The sequence below is a fragment of the Crocodylus siamensis genome, chromosome 4, assembly GCF_052110815.1.
Source record: "Crocodylus siamensis isolate JL-2025a chromosome 4, ASM5211081v1, whole genome shotgun sequence".
Taxonomy (NCBI): Eukaryota; Metazoa; Chordata; order Crocodylia; family Crocodylidae; genus Crocodylus; species Crocodylus siamensis.
Window position 1 is genome coordinate 8,279,462 of NC_143398.1, and position 21,710 is coordinate 8,301,171.

Genomic DNA, 21,710 nt, shown 5'->3' on the forward strand with positions numbered 1-21,710 from the left:
GCTTCAAGAAGAAAGGATGATGGGAGCCTCTTGCCCTGGAATACCTTGCAGCCCGGTGGCTAGAGCAGTCACGTGGGGGACATGCCCTGAAGATTAGGAAAGACTGGAAGCCCACAGCATCCATATGCAGGATGTGGGTTTAAGTTCTTCCACAGGGGTAGGTGGCAGGGGGGCTAGGAGGGCCTGATCTTTGTTGTGGCAGCGCAGCCCAGGCCCCTTCCCCACCATCTGCCCCAAGGTGTGCATCCACCTGCCACCACCAATGAGCCAGGCTGGCGCTTTGTGGACCTTGGCGCAGCTGCCGGCAGCCCAGGCTCCATGGTGGGTGGCAGGGGCCTGGGGCTGCACTGCCACAACAAGGATCAGCTTTTTTGGGCTCTGGGCAGGCCCCTGCTGCCCGCCATGGAGCAAGCCACTGTACTGAGGTCTGCAGAGCCCCAGCATTGTTCACTGCTGGTGGCAGGTGCATGCACATCTCCGGGCAGACTGTAGGGGAGCTGCGATGGGCCCGATCCTCATTGTGGCAGCGCAACCCCTTCCTTGCTGTCAACCCCAAGGCACGTGTGCTTCACGTGCCATGCTCTGGCGTGTGTACCAGGGTTGCTGACCCCTTCCCTAACCTGTAAGTGGAAGGGAGAAGGGCACTGTCTACTTCTCCAAGCCATCCTTCATCAGAAAGCACAGACTTCTTGGTTTTTTAAAGAATGGGCCTGGATATTTAAGTCCAAGAGTGTGTTTATGGATATGAATCCAAAGCAAAGAGCTAGGTATGTAAGTGTGCATATCTCCTGCTGCAGAAGTGTATTTTAGTTCTTACAGTAGTTTTTAACATCTTGGATGTTTCCTTGTTGAAATTCCACGAGGGAGCAGGCAGCAGAGTGCACATAATGTATGAATGGGTTTGAATGAGTCTTCTTTCTTTGTCTCCTTTTAATCACATTAACATACATTCTCCAGTCATACACAATATTTTATTAAACTGTACAAACACCACTGACACTTTAAAATTCATGCTAACACTCCTAATTAAACATGACGACCAGCTGCAAAATGGTATGCACAAATTTCTCCTACATTTCATACAGCACAGACGACGACCTCTCAAGAGCCATTACACTAACATTACTGGCATATTTTTTTTTTTTTTAACAACAGGATGCTTTTCTTTTCTAGCTCAGACTTGTATGCTGCTGTTTCTTCCTGTGCTATCTGAGTACCTATTTTACACACTGCAAGTACCATAATCACTACTAATGATACCCAGAAAGTAGTTCCACGTATAGAAAGTCTAAATTTCAAATGGATGGGTCGCTAAGATTACACTGTCCTTCAAAACGCTAAATACTGAGCGAGATCTTCGGTTGGCATAATCTAATGTCGCTCCATCGGCGTCAACAGAACTACACGTAGCAGAGAATGTGGCTCCTTGTTTCTGCTTTGACATGATAACCAGACCAAATATTTCCATTAGACTGTCAGTGAAAAGAAGTAACTTAGTGGCATTAGATCTTCCTAACTTTCCATTTCTCTCTCTTGAACAGCAAGTGATTAAATAGGAAAATGGTTTTGCAAATCTTAGAAGACAGAATAAATTTTTTTTTTCTTCTAAAGGATTCCCTCTAAAATCTCATTACCATGAAGATGGGTTTTTTTGCCCAGCTACATTTTGACAAACACTGAAAGAGAATAAAATAGGTCAGCAACTTGTTGTTGCCACTGGGGAGACCATAATTTGCTGTATCATACAAGGTAGAGGCTCATCTTGAGATGTGGTGTGCAGTTTTGTACCTGGCTTGAGAGCTGTGCTGAATATCAAAGAGCAGGGACATAATTTACAGCTGTATAAATTTGGTGCAGTTTTTGAAAGTACTCAACACTCTCTCCTTCAAGTAAATAACTACTGTGCGGTGAGCAGAGGCCCAATCTTGTAATCTGTAAATCACCGTTCAAGAAGATTATTATACAAAATGAGGGTTGGAAGGGATCTTAGGAGGGAGGTCACATCTAGTCCAACCCCCTGCTCAAAGCAAGGACCAGCCCCAACTACATCATCCCAGCCAAGGCTTTGTGTAGCTGGGACTTAAAAACCTCCAAGGAAAAGATTCCCTTGATATCCCTGACTGTGTTGTAAGATGAAGGGTCTCACCCCAGAAGAAACAGGCCACATTTTACACTGAACACCGCACATGCTACAACAGAAGTTTCAGATTTAGATTTGAAGTCTAAGATATATTTGCATACAAGTGTTGGAGTCTGCCCCTGCAAAACTTTCCTGTCCCAAAGGGTTTTTTTTTTTTTGTATATACAAATATTAATGTTTGCACTTGGGAACATCTTCTGGTTCAAAGTGTGGGTAGGTATTTTCTCATTGCAAAAATGCGTGGATGCGTACGTACATCTTTGCACGTGCGCACGCGGAAACTGCAAAGGAGCCCAGTTGAAATGGTAGTTTGCTGAGATATCTGAGTCCTGCTGCTCACGACCCTCTCGCTGGGAATTTTGCCTGAATATGAACTGCAGGACTGGGCACCAAAGTGGCAAATCTGAACAGTACAGCAAGGGCTGAAATGTGCTCGCCTTGCACGGGGAATTTTGCTGGCTACATGCATCAGTAATGGGAGCAGGATTGGCTACCTACTCTTTTTCTAATGCCCTCAAATTCATGAATATTGAGAAGAGAGACCAAGATAGTTCACAAGAGACATGGTCATTAGTGAAGTTTGGTTGGCATGTGCTACAGTCATAGAAGCAAGTGAACACCGACAAATGCTGTCTAAGCTGTCACCAGTAGGCTTTTCTCTCCTGGCTCTTGATCAAATCAGTCATGTTCTCAGTTGACAAAAGTGTTGCTCGAACCAGCTCACAGAATTCCTTCGAGGAAAGTGCTGGGTGAGGCAAACCTCAGGAAAGTATCCTCTCCATTTTAGGGTTCACAAATGAGAAGTTGCTGAACATATTTTGGTCCATGCTGTTAATCAGTGCTCTGTCAGCACACGATAGTCTAGGCTTTTCGTTCAGAAATTCCTTGTCGAAGTTGCTACAGTCACTGGGTGATTTCTTCAAGAAAAGAATAAAGGAGTAAAAATAGCGTTACCTGTTGCATTTTGCAGCATTTACAATGAATCTAATTAAATCTAATGATATATGCGGTAAATATATAACCTTGGCAATCCATGTATCTATTGCTATGGTTATCAGTCACCTCTATATTGCCATCCTAACTTATTCTCCCACACTGTGGTGCTAATCACCTGAATATCATTGCGATACCCAGGCATGCAGGTATATCAATTATATGGGAGACTTTGCAGCTCTGACCCCATAAATTCTATGACATAGGAATATTAGAGCCAGGGTTACCTCTTCCATAAAACAGGGCTGATTACATAAATGTGCCAATTAAAGAGTGTTTGCAAAAGACTGTGAAGTTTAAAAGCCCTTTATAGCTGTGGTTGTTATTATCAACAGCACTCGGTTCTCCCGAGCTTGCAGCGGAGCTGGCAGATTGTCAGCGGTGCTGAGAAGCAGAATCCCATGGAGAAGCAGAAGTCAGGGGTGACTTTTGAACATGGACACCTAATACAAGGCCTTCATGGTGCCTTCATTTTCCTAACTGAACTTCCAAACTGAAAGACCTTTATCCAGGGTTTGGCCTGGTTTGCAGAACGGGAAATGCATGCAAGAAATAGGCACAATGAAAGCTCAGATTCTTAAAGGACTTAGAAGCCAGGCTCTTACTGATCTAAATGTGGGGAAGGCACCTAAAATATCATGCCTAAGTATGGATCAAAGACCATTAGACATCAGATTAAAGTCCACAGGTCTAGACACCCAGCTGTTAACATTTTTGCCAGAGTGCCTGGCTAATATTCTTGGAAATACTACTTTAAATGCCAAAGGTGCTTTGCATACAGGCTCTTCTTATCTTCTACTGGCACTTGCTTTTGTGTCTGTGCTTTGGGAATAATAGAGCAAAAGGAAGGATCTGGCTTGTTTGATTCCCCAAGATTTGTCCTTACCACTCTGGGTTTGAAAGGTGGCTCCATCGCTCTGTCTTCTAGAGCTTCCCAGTTTATCTCCTGGAAGAAAGCATGCTGACGGATGTTCCCCTTCGTCCCCAGTCTCTTCTCAGGTTCTCTGACAAAAAGCTGGAGGCCAACAGGGAGAAATAAGTCACTTTTCTGATAATAACACTGTACCCTGGCACATTTCTGTGTGGGTGACCTAGTGCTGTCTAACACACGTAGGGTTAGGCAGCAAATCTGAGTCAGGACTTGAATCTTGTTGCCGGTGGTGCTTATTCCATCATGTCAGGTTGGAACAACTTTGCTCCAACTTTCTTTCAGGGTGAGGCCAAACTCTGCATCAGCAGCTAAGTAGTGCCTTCAAAATGGGCACAGGCAAAAGTAAATGGACAATGATGTACTTAAAAAGGTGCACAACGATTTTGTACCGATTTTCAGAGATGCCTGTTTTGCAAATGTGTGCTTGCTTGTGTGCTGGGGTGCAGTGAGCAAGTGGTTAAGCGTCTTGCCGTAGCACCAGGCGTGCAAGTTCAAGACTTGCTGTGGACTTATTTTGTGGACTGATCCTAGCTGACCCAGCTATAAATGAGTACTTGTGGTCTGCAAACTCACAGGTGGTCAGTTGTAATGCCTGCTAAGTCACTTCCTTGTGTGCTACTAGCTGTGGAAACTCGTGCCCCTAACCACACTAACCTGATGGGCCCTTTGGCTTGAGTGGCCATTTGATTTTTTGGATTCTCTATGCTAGGACAGATAAAGCTTAAGGCATAAATGTTAGAAAATGTAGCACTGAACAACAGGCCTGCTCAGAAGGCAGGTAGCTTAAAAGCATTCTTACATGTGTTTCCAGCATGGTGCCAGGTGCTTTAATTAGTGAGCTGTGCTAATTAAAAGCGCCTGTGCATCACGTGCACATGTGTAGAAGCCCTTAGTTTTGTATTTTGCAGAGTTCCTTGGCTGAGGAAAAAAATGCAGGGCCTTAAATAAGTCTGATAAAAACACAGCAAGAGATCAGTCATTGCACATTGCATGCTGTCTTCCTTCCTTTCTTCTGTTGGCCTTCTTATTGTGATGTCCTGGGCCTGGCTTCCTTCCTTTCTCAAACTCATCTGTAAACACACTGAGCTTTTCTAGTTCTAGATAAAGAGGTATGGCAGTGGTTCCCATGTGTTTTTTTGGAAACCACGATACAACTTTATCATTATGCTTCTGGTTGTAAGGTGGTAAGACGCCTAAAAGCACACAGCACCCGTCCTCTCCCACTGGCCTCCGCAAAAGGCAGAGTGCTGAGCTCCTTTGGAAACCTGGCCCCACATGTGGATGCTGAAAATTTGGCCTTAAACCTGACATAGGCTTTGGGCATATTGGGCAGGACAGTGCCTTGTACGTGCATGCTCTGTAACTCGTAAGTACATGGCTGCTGCTCAACAAATGATAAATGTCAGTAAGTAGCAGCTGGGTGAAATGATGGGAGGACGCAGTTCGACGACGACTTTTTGAAAAGAAATGAGAGTTAGGTTATGATTGGTGTTCTGAGCAAGCAAGCCATAGCCCCTTCCCCGTGCTGAACGGGAGATGGATGATATCACTGTAATTCAGCTACGTCGACTCCCCTGTCCTAAATGATGGGCTTTCTACTAACGGTGCTAAAGAGCACAGAGTATTTAATAAAACAGTCAGTGGTATTGAGAATGGCCAATAACTGGCTCGACTGTCTCTTCCCCCTAAACGGAAGTTCAGTGTTTGGCAACAATGAAGATTGCCTGTCTGACATGACTGAATATAAGTCTAGCAAAGGCTCCAGTTGTTTATGCAGAAAGATGGTGTGTTGTGCATGCCATCAGGCCTTTGTAATCTCTACTGAGGTGCTACGCACTCCTTGGGGAAGCATGTTCATTCTTCATTATTGATGTTCACTGTTTTCCAGGGACATGGGAACAGCGGAGAAGTTAGGTGGCCGTGTTGAGGGTGTGGGGCTATTGGATGAGTTCAGGCTCACTCTAAAGACCATTTCCTGTTATCCCAACCACATCTGGTCATTCAGGTTAAGGAGACCAGCTGTAAGCATTAAAGAGCCACAACTCCGCTGGTGTCTACTTACGTCACATCACTGACCACAGAGGACTATGCTCATTTATACAACTGGGGTATCTAGCCCAAGGCTCTTGATATTTGCTGCGTTTTAGTTTTGGGTAAAGTAGCAAACAACTCGTGACTCAACAGTCAATCAGAGCACTTCTGATGATGAATCCTGTCTGTCATCTCACTGTGGGTCTGATGTGACAGGCACTTTACAGCAGGAAAACTGCCTTTAGATACATTTTCAAGAAAATCGCCCTGCCTTTCAACTTAAAGGCTGGCAGAGCAGTGGTTTCCATTTGCAGGAAATGGTTTATGGTTTGAGTTGCCTGCTAAAGCAGGGGTAAACTGGTCCAAGGATGACCGGTGTGTATCCAAGATTTTCTTCCCTGGCAACATGCCTCTGCAACAGGAGGGTACCTCTATTATTTCAGAGCACTGTGGCCCAAGTCCTTGGATGTGAGAAGCACTGAGCACTACTCAGGAGAAGCTGGATAGAAACATCAGCAATTGGGACTCGTGGTAGAGGAGAGATCTTTTATTAGACCAACTAGATTTTTGCAAAAAAAATTATTTTTTTTTAATAAAAGATATTTCCTCTACCACGAGTCCTGATTGTTTTTTGCCTCTAGACCAACATGGCTACAACCTGGATACTCTGATAGGAACATGGCTTTGGAGCAGGGCATTGCACTTTGAGTTCCTGAGACAAAACACAGTCTTTCTCTCCACAGTATGAAAGATGTTTTTCTTCACATCGTTTAGAAGACACAGAAGTCAAGGGAGACATTAAGAGTTTGGCATCATGATACCTATCCTGTAAGACCAGAAGTTCAGTTCCTTCTTACCTTCACTAAAATCTCTTTTGCGTTCTTGTCGAGCCAGCGAGGGTAGTATGGATTATCCATGCGGATGGACTGGAAAAGCTCCTCTTCATCTTGGCCATGAAAAGGAGACTGACCAATCAACATCTCATACAGAAGGACACCGAAGGACCACCAGTCAGCGGAATTGTTGTATTTCTGCCCGAGCAAAATCTGTTTGGGACGGAGATTGGGAAGAAGTGAGAAAGGAAGACGAAACCGTGTGACTTGAATATTTGAACCTCAATGTAAGACTTAGTCCCACTGCTCTGTTTTGCACTGCCTCAGGACAGCTGTAATGCTAGTTTTCCTGCTAATTGATGGCCTGTCCCAAGCCATCTGTGGATAACACACAATCACCATAATGGTTTTTCACTATCCTTCTTCACAGCTACCGATGCTGGGAATGTGGTCAGGACAACTCTTAGTTGCAGCCATCCCAGGTTGCCTGAATAATCCTTTTGGGCTATACACCACCGTAAATTAGAGCCCTCTCAAGACAACCTTAACTACTTATTGGCCAGTAATGGGATCAAGAGCATAAAGGATACATAAAGCAACTTGGCCTTGCCCCCTATGCTCAACCCGCACCAAATCCAGCCTGGACATAGCTCAAGATTTGGGTTCAGAAGCAGCTGTGTCATTGTGGGTAAATCTCTGCTCCTCAATTTCCTCACCTACAAAAAAAGATCCCTACTAACCTTTGAAATCTAGGCACAAAAAAAGCTCAGTGAATGTGCTGAGTTTTATTTTACTCTGAAGTTTACTTTCCTGAAACAGCAGACTACCACTACAGTGAAATTTATTGCAGAAGAGGTGTTCACATGGATAGCAGTTAAGGATGTGCCAAAGTTACCTTATAAACCCTGCCGTTTACTGCGTTAGAGGTAATAAAAATGGCTCTGAACTGCTGAGCTGAAACCATAGCAGCCCTTAATTCCTTTTCAAAATTCATAGGAAGAAAGAAAAATCAGTTCTCAGTGCTTAAAGAAAACCCTAGTTTACAGCTTAGCATTTGGGGACACATTTAAGTCATCAGGGTTGCATGAATTTGGCAACCATAACAGTGGTCTTCCAGCTGTACTCTGAGGACTTCCTGCGGGGAGTTCACAGACAGCATGTCAGATAACGCTGCTATCTCCACCCCTTCACCTGCTAATGCTGTAGGTTTGTTTTCCGTCATAAATAAAAGTTGGAAGGCCGATAGGAACCGCAGGAGGGAAGAAGGAAGGAACAAGTGTCACCGCCTGTGATGTGACTGCTGCAATTCCCACAGGGATTTTGTGCAATTGCAAGTGGGATCTTTACCGGGATCTTTAATCGCACGAAAGCGGGAGAGGAAACCATTACATTACAGGCCTGATGCTCCACGCTGGTTGAGGATTCCTCTCCGTTAGAATATATCCCCAGTAGAAAACGGAGGGGAGGTTTCCACAACATGATCAATATAAAGGTGTCGGTACCAGACAGACTGATCTCAAGTAAGACATACTGGGAACTGTGGAAAAAAAACGAGATTCCAGATCTTCAGCACTGGCTGCTAGCATCTGACATCCCGAGAGATCAAAATCAAACTGGCAAAAAGGCTCAAGTTTAAAAATGAAAGGATGTGAACAGTGTCCATGAGCCCCTGTTATTGTCTGCTGGGCTTTAGCAAATTCATTTGTTGTTTTGATGGCACTGATTACATTGATATACAACCGATGGGAAAGCTGCCTGTCCACTGAAAGTACAAGTCAGCCTGTAGCCTCTATCTGTCACAACCCCATCAACGAGTCACTCCATTTCAACCTGCTCCTTGCTGCTTTCGGTATTTTTGCTTCACAGCTGACACTGTATCTAATAGCCTGTTTGCAATGATGATTCAGAGGCTTTCTGGTCCAAACAATCATTACGCACACAGGACTCTTTAATCCTGTAAAAAGGATAAAAAGAAGGTCCCGGGTAATGTGGGACCCTTGCAGGACGCGATGGGAAACTTGGTCGTCACACCAGATGGCAAAGCTAACATGTTTAACGATTTCTTTGCCTCCGTCTTCCTAAGTAGGGACCAGAATAGCCACCTCCCTGCTGAGCCCCCCTCGGGCCCCGGGGGAGGCACACCTGGGCCACGGGTTAGCGAGGATTTAGTTAGGGAGCTTCTGGAGGGGTTGGACGTATTCAAGTCAGCCGGCCCGGATGATCTCCACCCTAGAGTTCTAAAGGAACTGGCCGAGGTCATTGCAAGTCCCCTGGCACGGCTTTATGAGCACTCATGGTGCTCTGGTGAGGTACCGGAGGACTGGAAGAGGGCCAGCGTGGTTCCCATCTTCAAAAAAGGGAGGAAGGAGGACCCGGGAAACTATAGGCCGGTTAGTCTTACCTCGATCCTAGGCAAGCTGTTTGAGAAAATTATGCTGGCACACATCCAGGAGGGGCCAGCAGGGGACTGCATGTTTAGGGGCAACCAACACGGGTTTGTCAGTGGCAGGTCTTGTCAGACCAACCTGGTGGCCTTTTACGATCAGATCACTAGATGCAGGGGTAGCAGTGGACATAGTCTTCCTGGACTTCCGGAAGGCTTTCGACACCATCTCTCACCCCATTCTCATTAAGAAACTGGGGGGCTGTGGTGTAGACACCCACACAGTCAAATGGGTCACCAACTGGCTGGAGGGCCGCACCCAGAGGGTGGTAGTGGATGGGTCCTTCTCAACCTGGAAGGACGTGGGCAGTGGGGTCCCGCAGGGCTCGGTCCTCGGGGTCGCACTGTTCAACATCTTCATCAGCGATTTGGACGAGGGGGTAAAAAGCACCCTGTTCAAATTTGCTGATGACACTAAGATGTGGGGGGACGTGGGCACACTGGAAGGATGCAACAGGCTACAATCAGACCTAGACAGGTTACAAGGGTGGGCGGACGAGAATAGGATGGGTTTCAGCACAGACAAGTGCAAGGTGATGCACCTCGGGAGGAACAACCGGCACCATACCTACAGGTTGGGGAACTCCCCTCTTATCAGCACAGAGGCGGAAAGGGATCTGGGGGTCATCATTGACTCCAAGATGAACATGGGCCGGCAGTGTGGAGAGGCAGTCAGGAAGGCCAACCGCACCTTGTCATGCATCCACAGATGCATCTCGAGCAGGTCCAAGGAGGTGATCCTCCCCCTCTATGCGGCACTGGTCAGGCCGCGGCTGGAGTACTGCGTCCAGTTCTGGGTGCCGCACTTCAAGAGGGATGTCGACACCATGGAGAGGGTCCAGAGGAGGCCACTCACATGATCAGGGGACAGCAGGGCAGGCCCTACGAGGAGAGGCTAAACCTGAACCTGTTCAGCCTCCAAAAGAGAAGGCTGAGGGGGGATTTTGTGGCCTGTTATAAACTAGTCAGGGGGGACCAGCAGGCATCACTGTTCCCCTGAGCACTGCCAGGAGTGACCAGGAATAACAGTCATAAGCTGGTAGAGGGTAGGTTTAGGTTAGATATCAGGAGGCGCTACTTCACAGTCAGGGCAGCTACGGTCTGGAACCAGCTTCCAAGAGAAGTGGTGCAGGCTCCTACCCTGGGGGTGTTTAAGAGGAGGTTAGATGCACATCTTGCTGGGGTCGTTTGACCCCAGTACTCTTTCCTGCCATGGCAGGGGGTTGGACTAGACGATCTGCTCAGGTCCCTTCTGACCCTACAAACTATGAAACTATGACTCAGTTTCCAAAGAAGGAGGTAAAAAAAATACCATGTGCTAAGTCAGTTTAACGGTTTAGCTGTGTTTAAAGCAGCAGGATGGAAGTGAAACTTTTTCTAAGCTCCACATATACTTCTACAAGGTGTTCTCTGGTGTAGTGGAAGCCCTCTAGGTCAGCGTTTCTCAACCCATGGGTTGCAAGAATATATAAAGGGTTGCAAACAAACTTTTAAAAATGGATTTTCCTTTTAAACGTGGGAAAGTGGGTTATCCCTTACAGGCTGGCAGAGCTCCAGCCTGCAAGGGCCTGCTTGGGGCCTCCTCCTGCCCCACACACTGCAGGGGGTTGAGGCCTGGAGGGCAGCAGATCAGGAGTGAGGGGCACTGGGTCAGGACTGGCCATCGATGTTTACAAATGGGTCCTGGAACAAAAAAAGGTTGAGACTTGCTGCTCTAAGTTGCACGGTACAACAGGGATTTCACTCAACTATAAACAGTGCATTCACTGAGCTTTTCATTGCTGGAAACTGCATGGACTCAGGGATGTAGCTGAGAATGAAATGATCCTTTCCTTGAGATCAGTCTGAGCATTAAAAATAAAGCCCCATCCCCACCAACTCTGTGGCTAGAACGACGATTGTTGTAAATCGGTCAGAAGGTTAAATAGGGCTGAAGTTACATGCTGCATGTAGACCACATTCGATCTGTGGAACGTTAAACGGTGGTAAAGTTAGAGCATGCAGTGAGCAGTCACATGTTAAGGGATAATACTGCTTCTGGGCGATAGTGCTCTGATTGGCACTAGGGCTGGGGACAGAAATTACACACAAACTGATATAAGTGATCTGAAACTGGTTCAAATCTGTAACACAACAAAAGTTCAGTGCACATAAACCACTTTCAGAATGGCCAAAACTGGTTTAAAATAAACCTGGATGGGTGTAGTATCAGACTTAACTGATTTACATTAAATTGCTCTATTGAATTTCTGTCCCAGATCTAGAGGGCTGGGGAACAGGGGAATTGAGTAGGAGCCAGGACATCTGGGCTCTATCCCTGCTCTAGGTGTTGGGGGTAGTGGTGGAGGGGTATAGCAGCAGTGCATCTTGGGATGTGGGAGGACTGCAAATTGCTCATTTTATCTCCATGGAGCAGGCTGAAGTTACTCTAACACAAGCTAGGGAGCAAAGCCCAACCCTTGCTCAAAGTGGCATAACTTTTAGATGCACGCAGGGCTCTTAGCATGAGTTAATGAGCTTTAACATGCAGATGCTCATGTTTTAAGTGCCATCAGTATGATCTAAATCAGGGGTGGGCAAAATACGGTCTGCGAGTCAGATCTGGCCTGCAGGGCCCCTCTGTAAGCCCTGGCCTGCACTGCTCCTCTGCAAACCAATACCTCCATGCAGGAGCTGCAGGTCTGGTTGCCAAACAAGGCCCTCCCCCCCGCCCCCAGGGCCTGACCCACCCCAGCCCCAAGCTAGAGATGCTGGAGATGAGAAGCCTCTGCCTGGCAGAGCTTGTGCCTGGTCCCCTGAAGCTGTTCCCAGCCTCTATGCCTGTGAGAATGGTGGGGCCATACTTGATTTCCCAGGCTGGGAGCCAGGGACTCCCACTGAGGGAAATGGGGCCAGGAGCATGGGAAGCCACATGCTATGGGGCTGAGAAGGGCTGGCCCCACACGCTGCAGGAGCTGTATGCTATGGGGTCCAGGAGGGCTGGCTCTGCACGCTGCTACCACGTGCGGCTGGGGATTGGGGTGGGAGCATGGGAGCTGCAGCTATGGGGCTGGAGGGGGCTGGCCCCACTCGCTGCTGCCACATGTGGCTGGGGACCTGGGCGGAAGCACTATTGGGACAGGTGGGGCTGGCCCTACATGCTACCACTATGTGCAGCCAAGAACTGGGGCAGGAGCTGTGTGTTATGGGGCTGGGTGGGGCTGGCCCTGCACACTGCCACCACCTGTGGCCAGGGACTGTGGTGAGAATACAGGGAGCTGTACGCTATGGGACCACATACAGGTCCAGGGACTCGTATACTTTGGGGACTCCAAGAGCCCCCCCTCCACACCCCCTCATACACCCCACTCACCTCCATACCCTCAAACACACCCACACCCTCCCACAGCCCCCACACATACTACACCTCCCAACCCCCCACCATACCAACACACACACTTACACTCCCACACACCCTCAGCCCCACACCCATACCCCTCCACACTCCCCCACATGACCCTCCCACCATACCCACATCCTACACCCCACCACAGTCATTCTTCAAACACCCCCCCACATACACCTTCCCCCACACAATATACAAGGGTGAGGCTGTATTTTGAGCAAGTCTGCAATCATCTCTAGATACACTACACAAACACACATAAATCAAGACAAAAACCTCTTTTTTTACAAAAAATTAAAATATGTTATAGTAGATTTTTTTTTTTAAATATATGACTTAGTTTTTTTCCTGGTTTCAAGACGGGAATCGCTGACCCCTTCCAAAGGAGCACTTCCAGAGCAAGGAGAGGAACTTCTAGTGGCAAATATCAGGGGTTAATGGGAAGGACTTCTGGTCCCAAGATGGTGAACAGGGGGACGGGGCACCTGTCTAGGTGTGGGGCTACCTTTGTGGCCCTTGATAGCTCACTAAAACTTATTAAGCAGCCCTCCAGCTTCAATAATCGCTCACCCATGATCTAAGTGTTACGTGTAACTTCACTCTTAGAATAGCCATGAATGGGAACACTTGTTTAGATGGCAAAGTTGAGCCTGAGCACTCGCTGGCACTTCTCAGATGGGTTGTAATGGCTCCATCCTGCAGACCTTAAGGCACATTTATTATTGTGGTCAATGAAATGGGAGAACATGATAAGACTTAAAGACCAAGACTGCTATCTGGATCTGATATGTCTCTGGGACTTTTGCCTGAGTCAGACTGCTGAGACGGACTAGGTTCAACATGCACTGGCCAAGCTGGTAGGTGAAATCCCCAAGAGAAATATTGGGTGTGATCCAGAACTCCTCTGGGGCTTCTGTGCCAACTGTATCATCGTTGCCAGGGGCCAACATGCTTTTATAGAGGGGCCTGGCCAAGCCAGCTGTCTGCCATGTTAATACTGGCTTCTGTTGCCAGCTTTGGCCATTGTCAAGGGGCCAAGGCCAAGCTGCAGAAGTATGGCTAAGCAGAAGGCCCCCAAGCCTGTTTCTGAGTGACCATGGCATGAACCTTTGCAGATATGATTACTGGCTTGGTCCGCAAAGTAAAGGGAGCCATTCACATGTCTAAGTAATCCAGAAATGAGATACAACTAAACAAATTAAATAATGAAAGGAGACTTTCTAAGGGAAGTGTCTTCATTAAATCATCCAAATACACTATAGTATTTTTTATTATTTTAAAATATTAGTGGCAATGATAGAGGTAACCAAATGTATTGGATGCTATTTTGCTATAATGGATATATTTTTGTTAAGATGCTTAATTTGTAAAAAAATAAAACTGCCTTGTCAGAGAAGACCATGAACTGAGGTAAAGAAGGAACAGGATAGTGTTGAACAGCATTCTACAATGGGGAAGGAAAGGACGTAAGAAACCCTCCTTTTTACTTTCCCATGGATATAAATCCCAATGAACGGACACCTTTCAACTCCACGAGAGATCTGGTTCAATCCAGTTCCAAAAGTTTCAGTGAAACAAAAATTAAAATAAAACTAATCAGAAATAATTTATTAGACTATTAGATCCAGCCATCTATAAATATGGGCTTTATAGACCAGAGAGAAATTTAGAGAAATCCACAAATTCAAGACCTGCTGACAATTTGTGCCACCCTCCTCCCACCTCTTGAGTTTCCTCAGCCGGTACAGGGGAGCATGTAGGTTGTGCAGTCATGGGTAGCTACACAGACTTTGAGATAAATGTTTGGTTTTGTATTTTCAAGTGTGAGCAAATAAAAGGTCAGGCTGTAGGCCTATTTCTGCCTCTTTTAGACTGGACATAAGGAAAACCTTCTTTACTATCCGAGTCCCCGAGGCCTGCAAGAGACTCCTCCCAGAGGTGGTGCAAGCCCCTACCCTGGACACTTTTAAGAAACATTTGGATGGTTATCTTGCTGGGATCCTTTGACCCTAGCTGACTTCCTGCTCAAGGGGCTAGATCCAGTGATCTCCTGAGGTCCCTTCCAGCCCAAATGTCTATGAAATCTATGACATCTTTTATCAGCAGCCCCCACTTATAAGGGTAACTATATAAGTTACCCGTATATAGTTAAGAGTACCTTATATAGTAAAGGGTAACTTATATAAGTAAACCCTTATATAGTTAAGGGTAACTATAATCTGGATAATACTTCCCACCTTTGCTTTTCAGAGCAGAGCCTTGTTATTATCTCTGACCCTTTCCACTAGTTACTTCCTTTGCAATCATAGACATTAATGGCTAACGCAAGAGGCAGCTGCACAAACTGCCGCAAACATAGTTGCTGGCGGCTGAAGCAATGTGATCTAAAATTGTAGTCTGCTGGATGGGCAGACAGGAGATGTGGCTTCTATTCCTGACTCTACCATGTGCTCTGGGGTGAGCCACCTCCTCTCTTTATGCCTGTAGAGCTCTTCTTCCTCTGAATTTGACTTGACTGCTTTGACTGTAAGGCCTTTGGGACATAGAGTATAATGAATGCAAAACAGCAACATGGGGCCTGGCGTTTAGCTGTCTTTAGGCTACAGCAGGGTCAATTATTTTAGCAAGTTATAAATGAAATGGAAAAATGCTGTTTTGATGGGACTGAAGCCATTTGTGAAGTCGGGGTCAAATTCAGCCATTAATGTCAACCCCCCAAATTAAAAATAAATAAAAAAAAAAAAATCAGGATGGTCAGGAAGTTTAACACTAAGGTCTTTGATACGACATGCTCAGACTTTTCATTTTGAAATAACACTTCAGTTTCACTGCATTTTAAACAAAAGTAAAAAGGATAATTATCACTTCAAATTGAAAAAAAAATGTTTTGTGTCAACCTAGTATGAATTTTTCTGCTTTTTTGCTTCACTGAAACAAATAAACAAGACGTTTGTTTCAGGCTGGTCAAAAATGAAACTGTTTTTTGGGGGGTTTTTTTGGGGGGGGTTGTTTGGCCACAGAACCAAAACAATCCATTATTTGAACAGTCGTCCCTGAGATGCTATTACAGTACATATAATACCAGCAGGGAGAAGCAGCTGCACTGAAAGGCAGGAAGAAAGTCGCCTGCTGCTGCACATGGTTTGAGAAATGATCCATAAACTGTAACCGTACTTTCAATTTGTAAGTAAAATGTTTTTATATGCATGGGTTGAATTTCTAGAATAAATGATGGGGCAGAGATAAAACCTCAATGCTATTTTAAACTTTCCCTCTTGCATTAAGTAAAGTCACAGATAACGGATTATCTCTTGGAAGCTGTAGCTCAGTTTTGGTTATCAGAAAAAAGGTTGGTTTTTTTTGTTTTTGTTTTTGTTTTTTTAGAAAGAAAAGAAAATTGAAGCTGAATAAAATACACTCGGGGCACGACTGTGATCTCTCTTACACCAGCTTTTATCTTGAGTATTTCCCATGACTTCCAAAGGCCTCTTCCTCCATAATACAGGTGTAAGTGAGATAGGGATTTGGCCAGTGGAGTGCAGTGAAAGATCAATGAAATACAGAGAAACAAAGGCTTTGAAGCCATTGGTAAGGACCGATATCCATCACAAAAACACCCAGATCAGGAAATTGAATCTTGAAATGCAAACAAATGGATTTCAGAGCGGTGTCAGACATGATGCATCGAGGGTCTCCCGGGTTCTCTTCCAAGCTGAGAAATGCTTTTTCTGGCCCTGGTTTGCTGCCAAATTAGTCAAACTCCATCCACAGTAAGAACTGTCTTTCTTTGGGTGTCTTGGTGTGTTTAAAGCAGTTTGCTCCTTTCTCGAGGAAACCCTTGTCAGAAATAGCTATACTTAATTGAAAATGAAAATGTGAACGCTATAAATTACAGCGCGAATGAACAGAGCAGACGTCAGCTGTTCGGTTGAGGGGGCTTGGAGACTGCCCACGCTGGCCTGACCCGAACCCCCCCAGCCAAGCATAGTATCATAGAAAATGAGGATTGGAAGAGACCTTGGGTCACATGTAGTCCAACCCCCTGCTCAAAGCAGGACCATTGCCAACTACATCATCCCAGCCAAAGCTTTGTTGATCCAGGCCTTGAAAACCTCCAAGGATGAAGAGTCCACAGCTTCTCTGGGCGGCCTGTTGCAATGCTTTACTGCCCGCCTATTTGGAAAATTCTTCCTAATATCCCCAGGCAAAGGGAGAAAAAAATATTTGCAGGGGCTAAGTGTATGCGCATGTTTTGCGCCCCCCCTTCCCCACCCCGCCCAGCAGGTAAGTCTAAGATGTGGGGGGATGTGGGTGCACTAGAAGGGTGCAATAGGCTACAAGCTGACCTTGACAGGTTGCAACGGTGGGCCGATGAGAATAGGATGGGGTTTAACACTGATAAGTGCAAGGTGTTGCACGTGGGGAGGAAGAACCGGCACCACACTTACAGGTTGGGGAACTCCCCTCTTGCCAGCACGGAGACGGAAAAGGATCTTGGAGTCGTCATTGACTCCACGATGAACATGGGCCGGCAGTGTGGGGAGGCAGTCAAGAAGGCCAACCGTACCCTGTCCTGCATCCACAGATGCATCTCGAGCAGGTCCAGGGAGGTGATCCTCCCCCTCTATGCAGCACTGGTCAGGCCGCAGCTGGAGTACTGCGTCCAGTTCTGGGCGCCACACTTCAAGAGGGACGTGGACGATATGGAAAGAGTCCAGAGGAGGGCCACTCGTATGATCAAGGGTCAGCAGGGCAGGCCTTATGAGGAGAGGCTACGGGACCTGAACCTGTTTAGCCTCCACAAGAGAAGGTTAAGGGGGGACCTTGTGGCCTGCTACAAACTGGTCAGGGGGGATCAGCAGGTATTGGGGGAGTCCCTGTTCCCCCGTGCGCTGCCAGGAGTGACCAGGAATAACGGTCACAAGCTGGCGGAGGGTAGGTTTAGATTAGATATTAGGAGGCGCTACTTCACAGTCAGGGCAGCTAGGGCCTGGAACCGGCTTCCAGGGGAAGTGGTGCAGGCTCCTAGCCTGGGGATTTTTAAAAGGAAGTTAGATGAGCACCTTGCCGGGGTCATCTGACCCCGGTGCTCTTTCCTGCCAAGGCAGGGGGTTGGACTAGATGATCTTCCTAGGTCCCTTCCGACTCTAGCTACTATGAAACTATAAGGGAAATGAGGGCGGGGGCGCAGATTGAAGACCCAGTGGTGAGGAAGGGAGTGATGTAGGGGCTGGGGTGAATGGGGTGCAAAATGCAGCATGCAGCGGTGGCTGCCCCTGCCTGCACCCTGTGCACAGATCGGGGGGCATGTGCCCCTCGGGCCTCCCCCGAAGTGCATGCACACAGTGGCAGAAGCCCCCCCATATCCCTGGATGAGCTGCCTGGGCTCAGACTGTCCCACCACCCAGCCCGGCTGGGGCCTCATTCACCATCGCCCTGCTCCCTCCCTCACCACGGGGGCCTTGATCTGCGCCTCCCTCCCCACTAGCTCCTTCCCTTTCACAGAATGGCCTGGTACCTGTCTGCTGTGCTGGGCAGCCAGTGATGTACACTTCGGGCTGGGATCCTGGCTACATGCACACTTCTCCCCACCCTTGCTCTACCTACCTGGAGCCCACAGCCAGGCTGACTTGCAGCCGTATCCTCTGCCCTGCATTTGGGGGGGCTGAGCCCTGTTAGGCCCTGCCTTCCACCCCCTTTGCTAATACCTAACCTAAACTTCCTTGCTGCAGCTTAAGACCATTGCTTTTTGTTCTGTCATCCGCCACCACTGAACGCCCCTTCAGGTACTTGAAGGTTGCGATTAAATCCCCCTCAGTCTTTTCTTCTTCAGACTAAATCAGCCCAGTTCCCTCAGCCTTTCCTCTCCTGAACCATTATCATTGTCCTCCATTGGATTCTCTCCAATTTGTCCACATCCTTTCTGTAGTGGGGGACCCAAAACTAGACACAATACTCCAGATGTGGCCTCCCCAGTGCAGAATAGAAGGGAATAATCACTTCCCTTGATCTGCTGCCAATGCTCCTCCCAATGCAGCCCAGTGCCGTTAGCCTTCATGGCAATGAGGGCGCACCGCTGGCTCATATTCGGCTTACTGTCCCCTGTCACACCCAGGTCCTTTTCTGCAGAGCTCCTGCCTGGCTGGCACCCCCAGCCTGTACTGGTGCATGGCCTTGTTTTGTCCTAAGTGCAGAACTTTGCACTTGTCCTTGTTGACCCTCATGAGATTTCTTTTGGCCCAATCCTCCAACTTGTTGAGGTCACTCTGATTCCTAGCCCTACCCTCCAGTGTATCTACTACCCCACACGCCCCCAGCTTGGTGTCACCTGCAAACTTGCTGAAGGTGCACTCAATGTCACCTTCCAGTTTGTTGATGAAGACATTGAACAAAACTGGCCCCAGGACCAACACCTGAGGGACTCCGTATGATACTGGCTACCACCTAGACATCGAGCCATTGATTACTACCTTCTAAGCCCAACACTCCCGCCAATTTTCTATCCACCTTACAGTCTATTCATCTACTCTCTCAATTGGAGCTGAAGACTAGTTTGGGCCCACTGATGCCAGTTATTTGTATGTGAAAGGACAGCTGCTATTCATGCATGTTTGGACTAACTGGCCGGAGTTGTATTTAGCACCCAGGTATCTAATGACTGGACGTAAGCCCCAATTCACAAAGCACTGATGAAAGTTGTAGCCCATTCTGAGTCTCAAAACTACTTTCCAGCACACTTTTAATGATAAGTGCATGCTTCTCTTATTGAAGACAGCGTTGTGCTGGATGGATTCTGCCAAGTGTCTCAGGTTCTCTGAGTTTTGTGACACTCCCAGACACGGTGTCACTTCAGTCCCCTGATTGGGTGGCCTTTATAAACTGCTCTTGCTTCTGCTTGAAACAAGTTTCATCTAATCACAGCATAAATTGCATTTGTCGCTTAACCCCCTGCTGAGTGCAAACGGTGCCTTCTACAAACATGATTAACACTGCAGCTATACTAATGACCAAATACAGACAACCACAGGGCATGAACAAACCAAACTGAGATCCAATTTCTAACCCGAGCAGCTGTTTGTAAACAGGAGTTTGTATTTTTCACACCGCTCAACAATTGATCAATGATGGTTTTATTTCCTTAAAAACGATGTAAACATGGGATCAAATGCCACTCGCAGTAACCTCAGTGAGGTCAGGAGGCTGAAGTCACACTTACCTCGGGCGCAATATAATCAGGGGTTCCACAGAAAGTGCTCGTCTTGGAGTCTCCAAACATGTTCTCTTTACACATCCCGAAGTCAGCAATTTTGATGTGTCCTTCCTTGTCCAAGAGAACATTATCTAGCTTCAGGTCTCTGCAAAATCAGAACCAAGTCAAGCTCTCCTTTGCAAGTCAAGCTCTCCAGCTGCATAAACTAACACATAACAGTGTACTTCTCTGTGCGTCTGCCTTCAAGATATTTCCAGGGAAAGAGTGGTCAGGCTTGGTGGTCTCAGAGGCCGATGGAGAGAGCCAGGACCTCTTGACTATTAATCTGTATTCTGATTGCAGCAATGACCGTGGCCAGCTCAGTCAATTTTATATTGTCTACTCCCATTTCCTTGTGTACCATATGGGGTAATCAGAATTATGACACCTGCCATATGCTATGAAGTTAACTGGGATTAACTGTTTTGCTGCTCACAGGAAGCTCCGGAAAGTGAACTACTTGGAGAAGCACAATCCCTCCTCCAGTTCTTGGCTACACCAAAGACGCATTCTCCTAATATATCTATTTAAGGTGTATAAGATACTGCCTTACACACATGCCCAGGTCTCATCCCTTCCCTGCCTCTCTCTCCCTTCCCCTGGGCTATCCTGAACAGCAGAGGAGTGTAGGAAGACCTGTCTTTTGCTCTTAGAGAAGCACAGGGGCTGCAATATTCTGGCTCCCCGGCTGGTAGGATGAAGGCTCACATCCACTCTACATAGTAAATACGAGCATCTCTGCCCCAACACTGGCATTGGGATACAGTTGTGATTGGGACAAAAAATGCCAGATACTCTCGCATACAACCTGTTCTCCCCCAACTCCTTCCCAATATTTAATTTCTGAGTTAGCCTCAACGTATAACTCCAGATGCCGAAAGTGCCATCGCCCTAGACCAGGGGCAGGCAATTATTTTGGGCGGAGGGCCGCTTGCTGAGTTTTGGCAAGCCATCAAGGGCCACATGACAAGCAACCTAGGGCAGATTAATATCAATTTTCTTAATTTTTTAGGGGCTCTGCGGGCCAGATAGAATGGCCTGGCGGGCCGCATCTGCGTTTTGCCCACCCCTGCCCTAGACACTGTAAATCTATAAGAAGGAAACACAGGCCCATTTTGCAAAGGCTGGGAGCATTCCTGACTATGAACATCCCTTCAGGTTGCATTAGCTTTACCTATTTACATATGTCCTTTGCGTACTACTGCAAAGATCTTGTCAGGGGTTTGGGGCTCTAAAAGCTGCTGTGGGAAGAAGCCACCCCGGAGAGAGACGTGTACATACAGAGAAATAAAAAAGCAAGCAAGCCAAGGAATCATGCACATCACCACAGAACGGAGGCCCCCCCCATGGGAATAATTGCTGAATGGGGAGAGAAAGAGAGGGGATGATGCCCTGTTTAAAAGACAGTGGCCATGATCAGAAGCATGGCTCACCCACCCGCTTCTGCATGCATGCTTCGATCCTGGAAATACACTGGAAATACACAGGGGAAGCTGCTCCAGGCTTGTCTCCAGTGGTTTGTCTCAAGCACTTTGAGATCTCAAGAATGACCACAGAGGGCCACTCTTTGCTGGCATATTTTCAGGTCTTGAGTGTTCATGTGGGCAGCATGTGAAAAGGGCATGCTCTAGTTTGCATACGTGTGTTAGCTTCTACCTCTGATCAAAAGCGCAGCTACCTCCTGTAAAGAGCACCGGGTTTTGCA

At 47.1% G+C, this 21,710-nt stretch overlaps 1 protein-coding gene across 6 annotated transcripts in view; it reads right to left on the reverse strand.

Annotated features, from left to right (window-relative positions):
- Positions 1-949: 949 nt before the first annotated feature.
- The window catches only part of PRKCQ (protein kinase C theta), a 95,908-nt gene continuing 75,147 nt past the window's right edge, over positions 950-21,710 (reverse strand). For all 6 annotated transcript variants that reach the window (XM_090041590.1, XM_090041591.1, XM_090041589.1 and 3 more), the window contains 4 exons: positions 19,973-20,111; positions 6,953-7,141; positions 4,020-4,148; positions 950-3,057 (listed from right to left, as the gene is read on the reverse strand). In XM_090041590.1, coding sequence (XP_089897716.1) covers positions 2,902-3,057; positions 4,020-4,148; positions 6,953-7,141; positions 19,973-20,111 — 613 coding nt within the window. In that variant the 3' untranslated portion in view covers positions 950-2,901. The remainder of the gene's footprint in view (positions 3,058-4,019; positions 4,149-6,952; positions 7,142-19,972; positions 20,112-21,710) is intronic.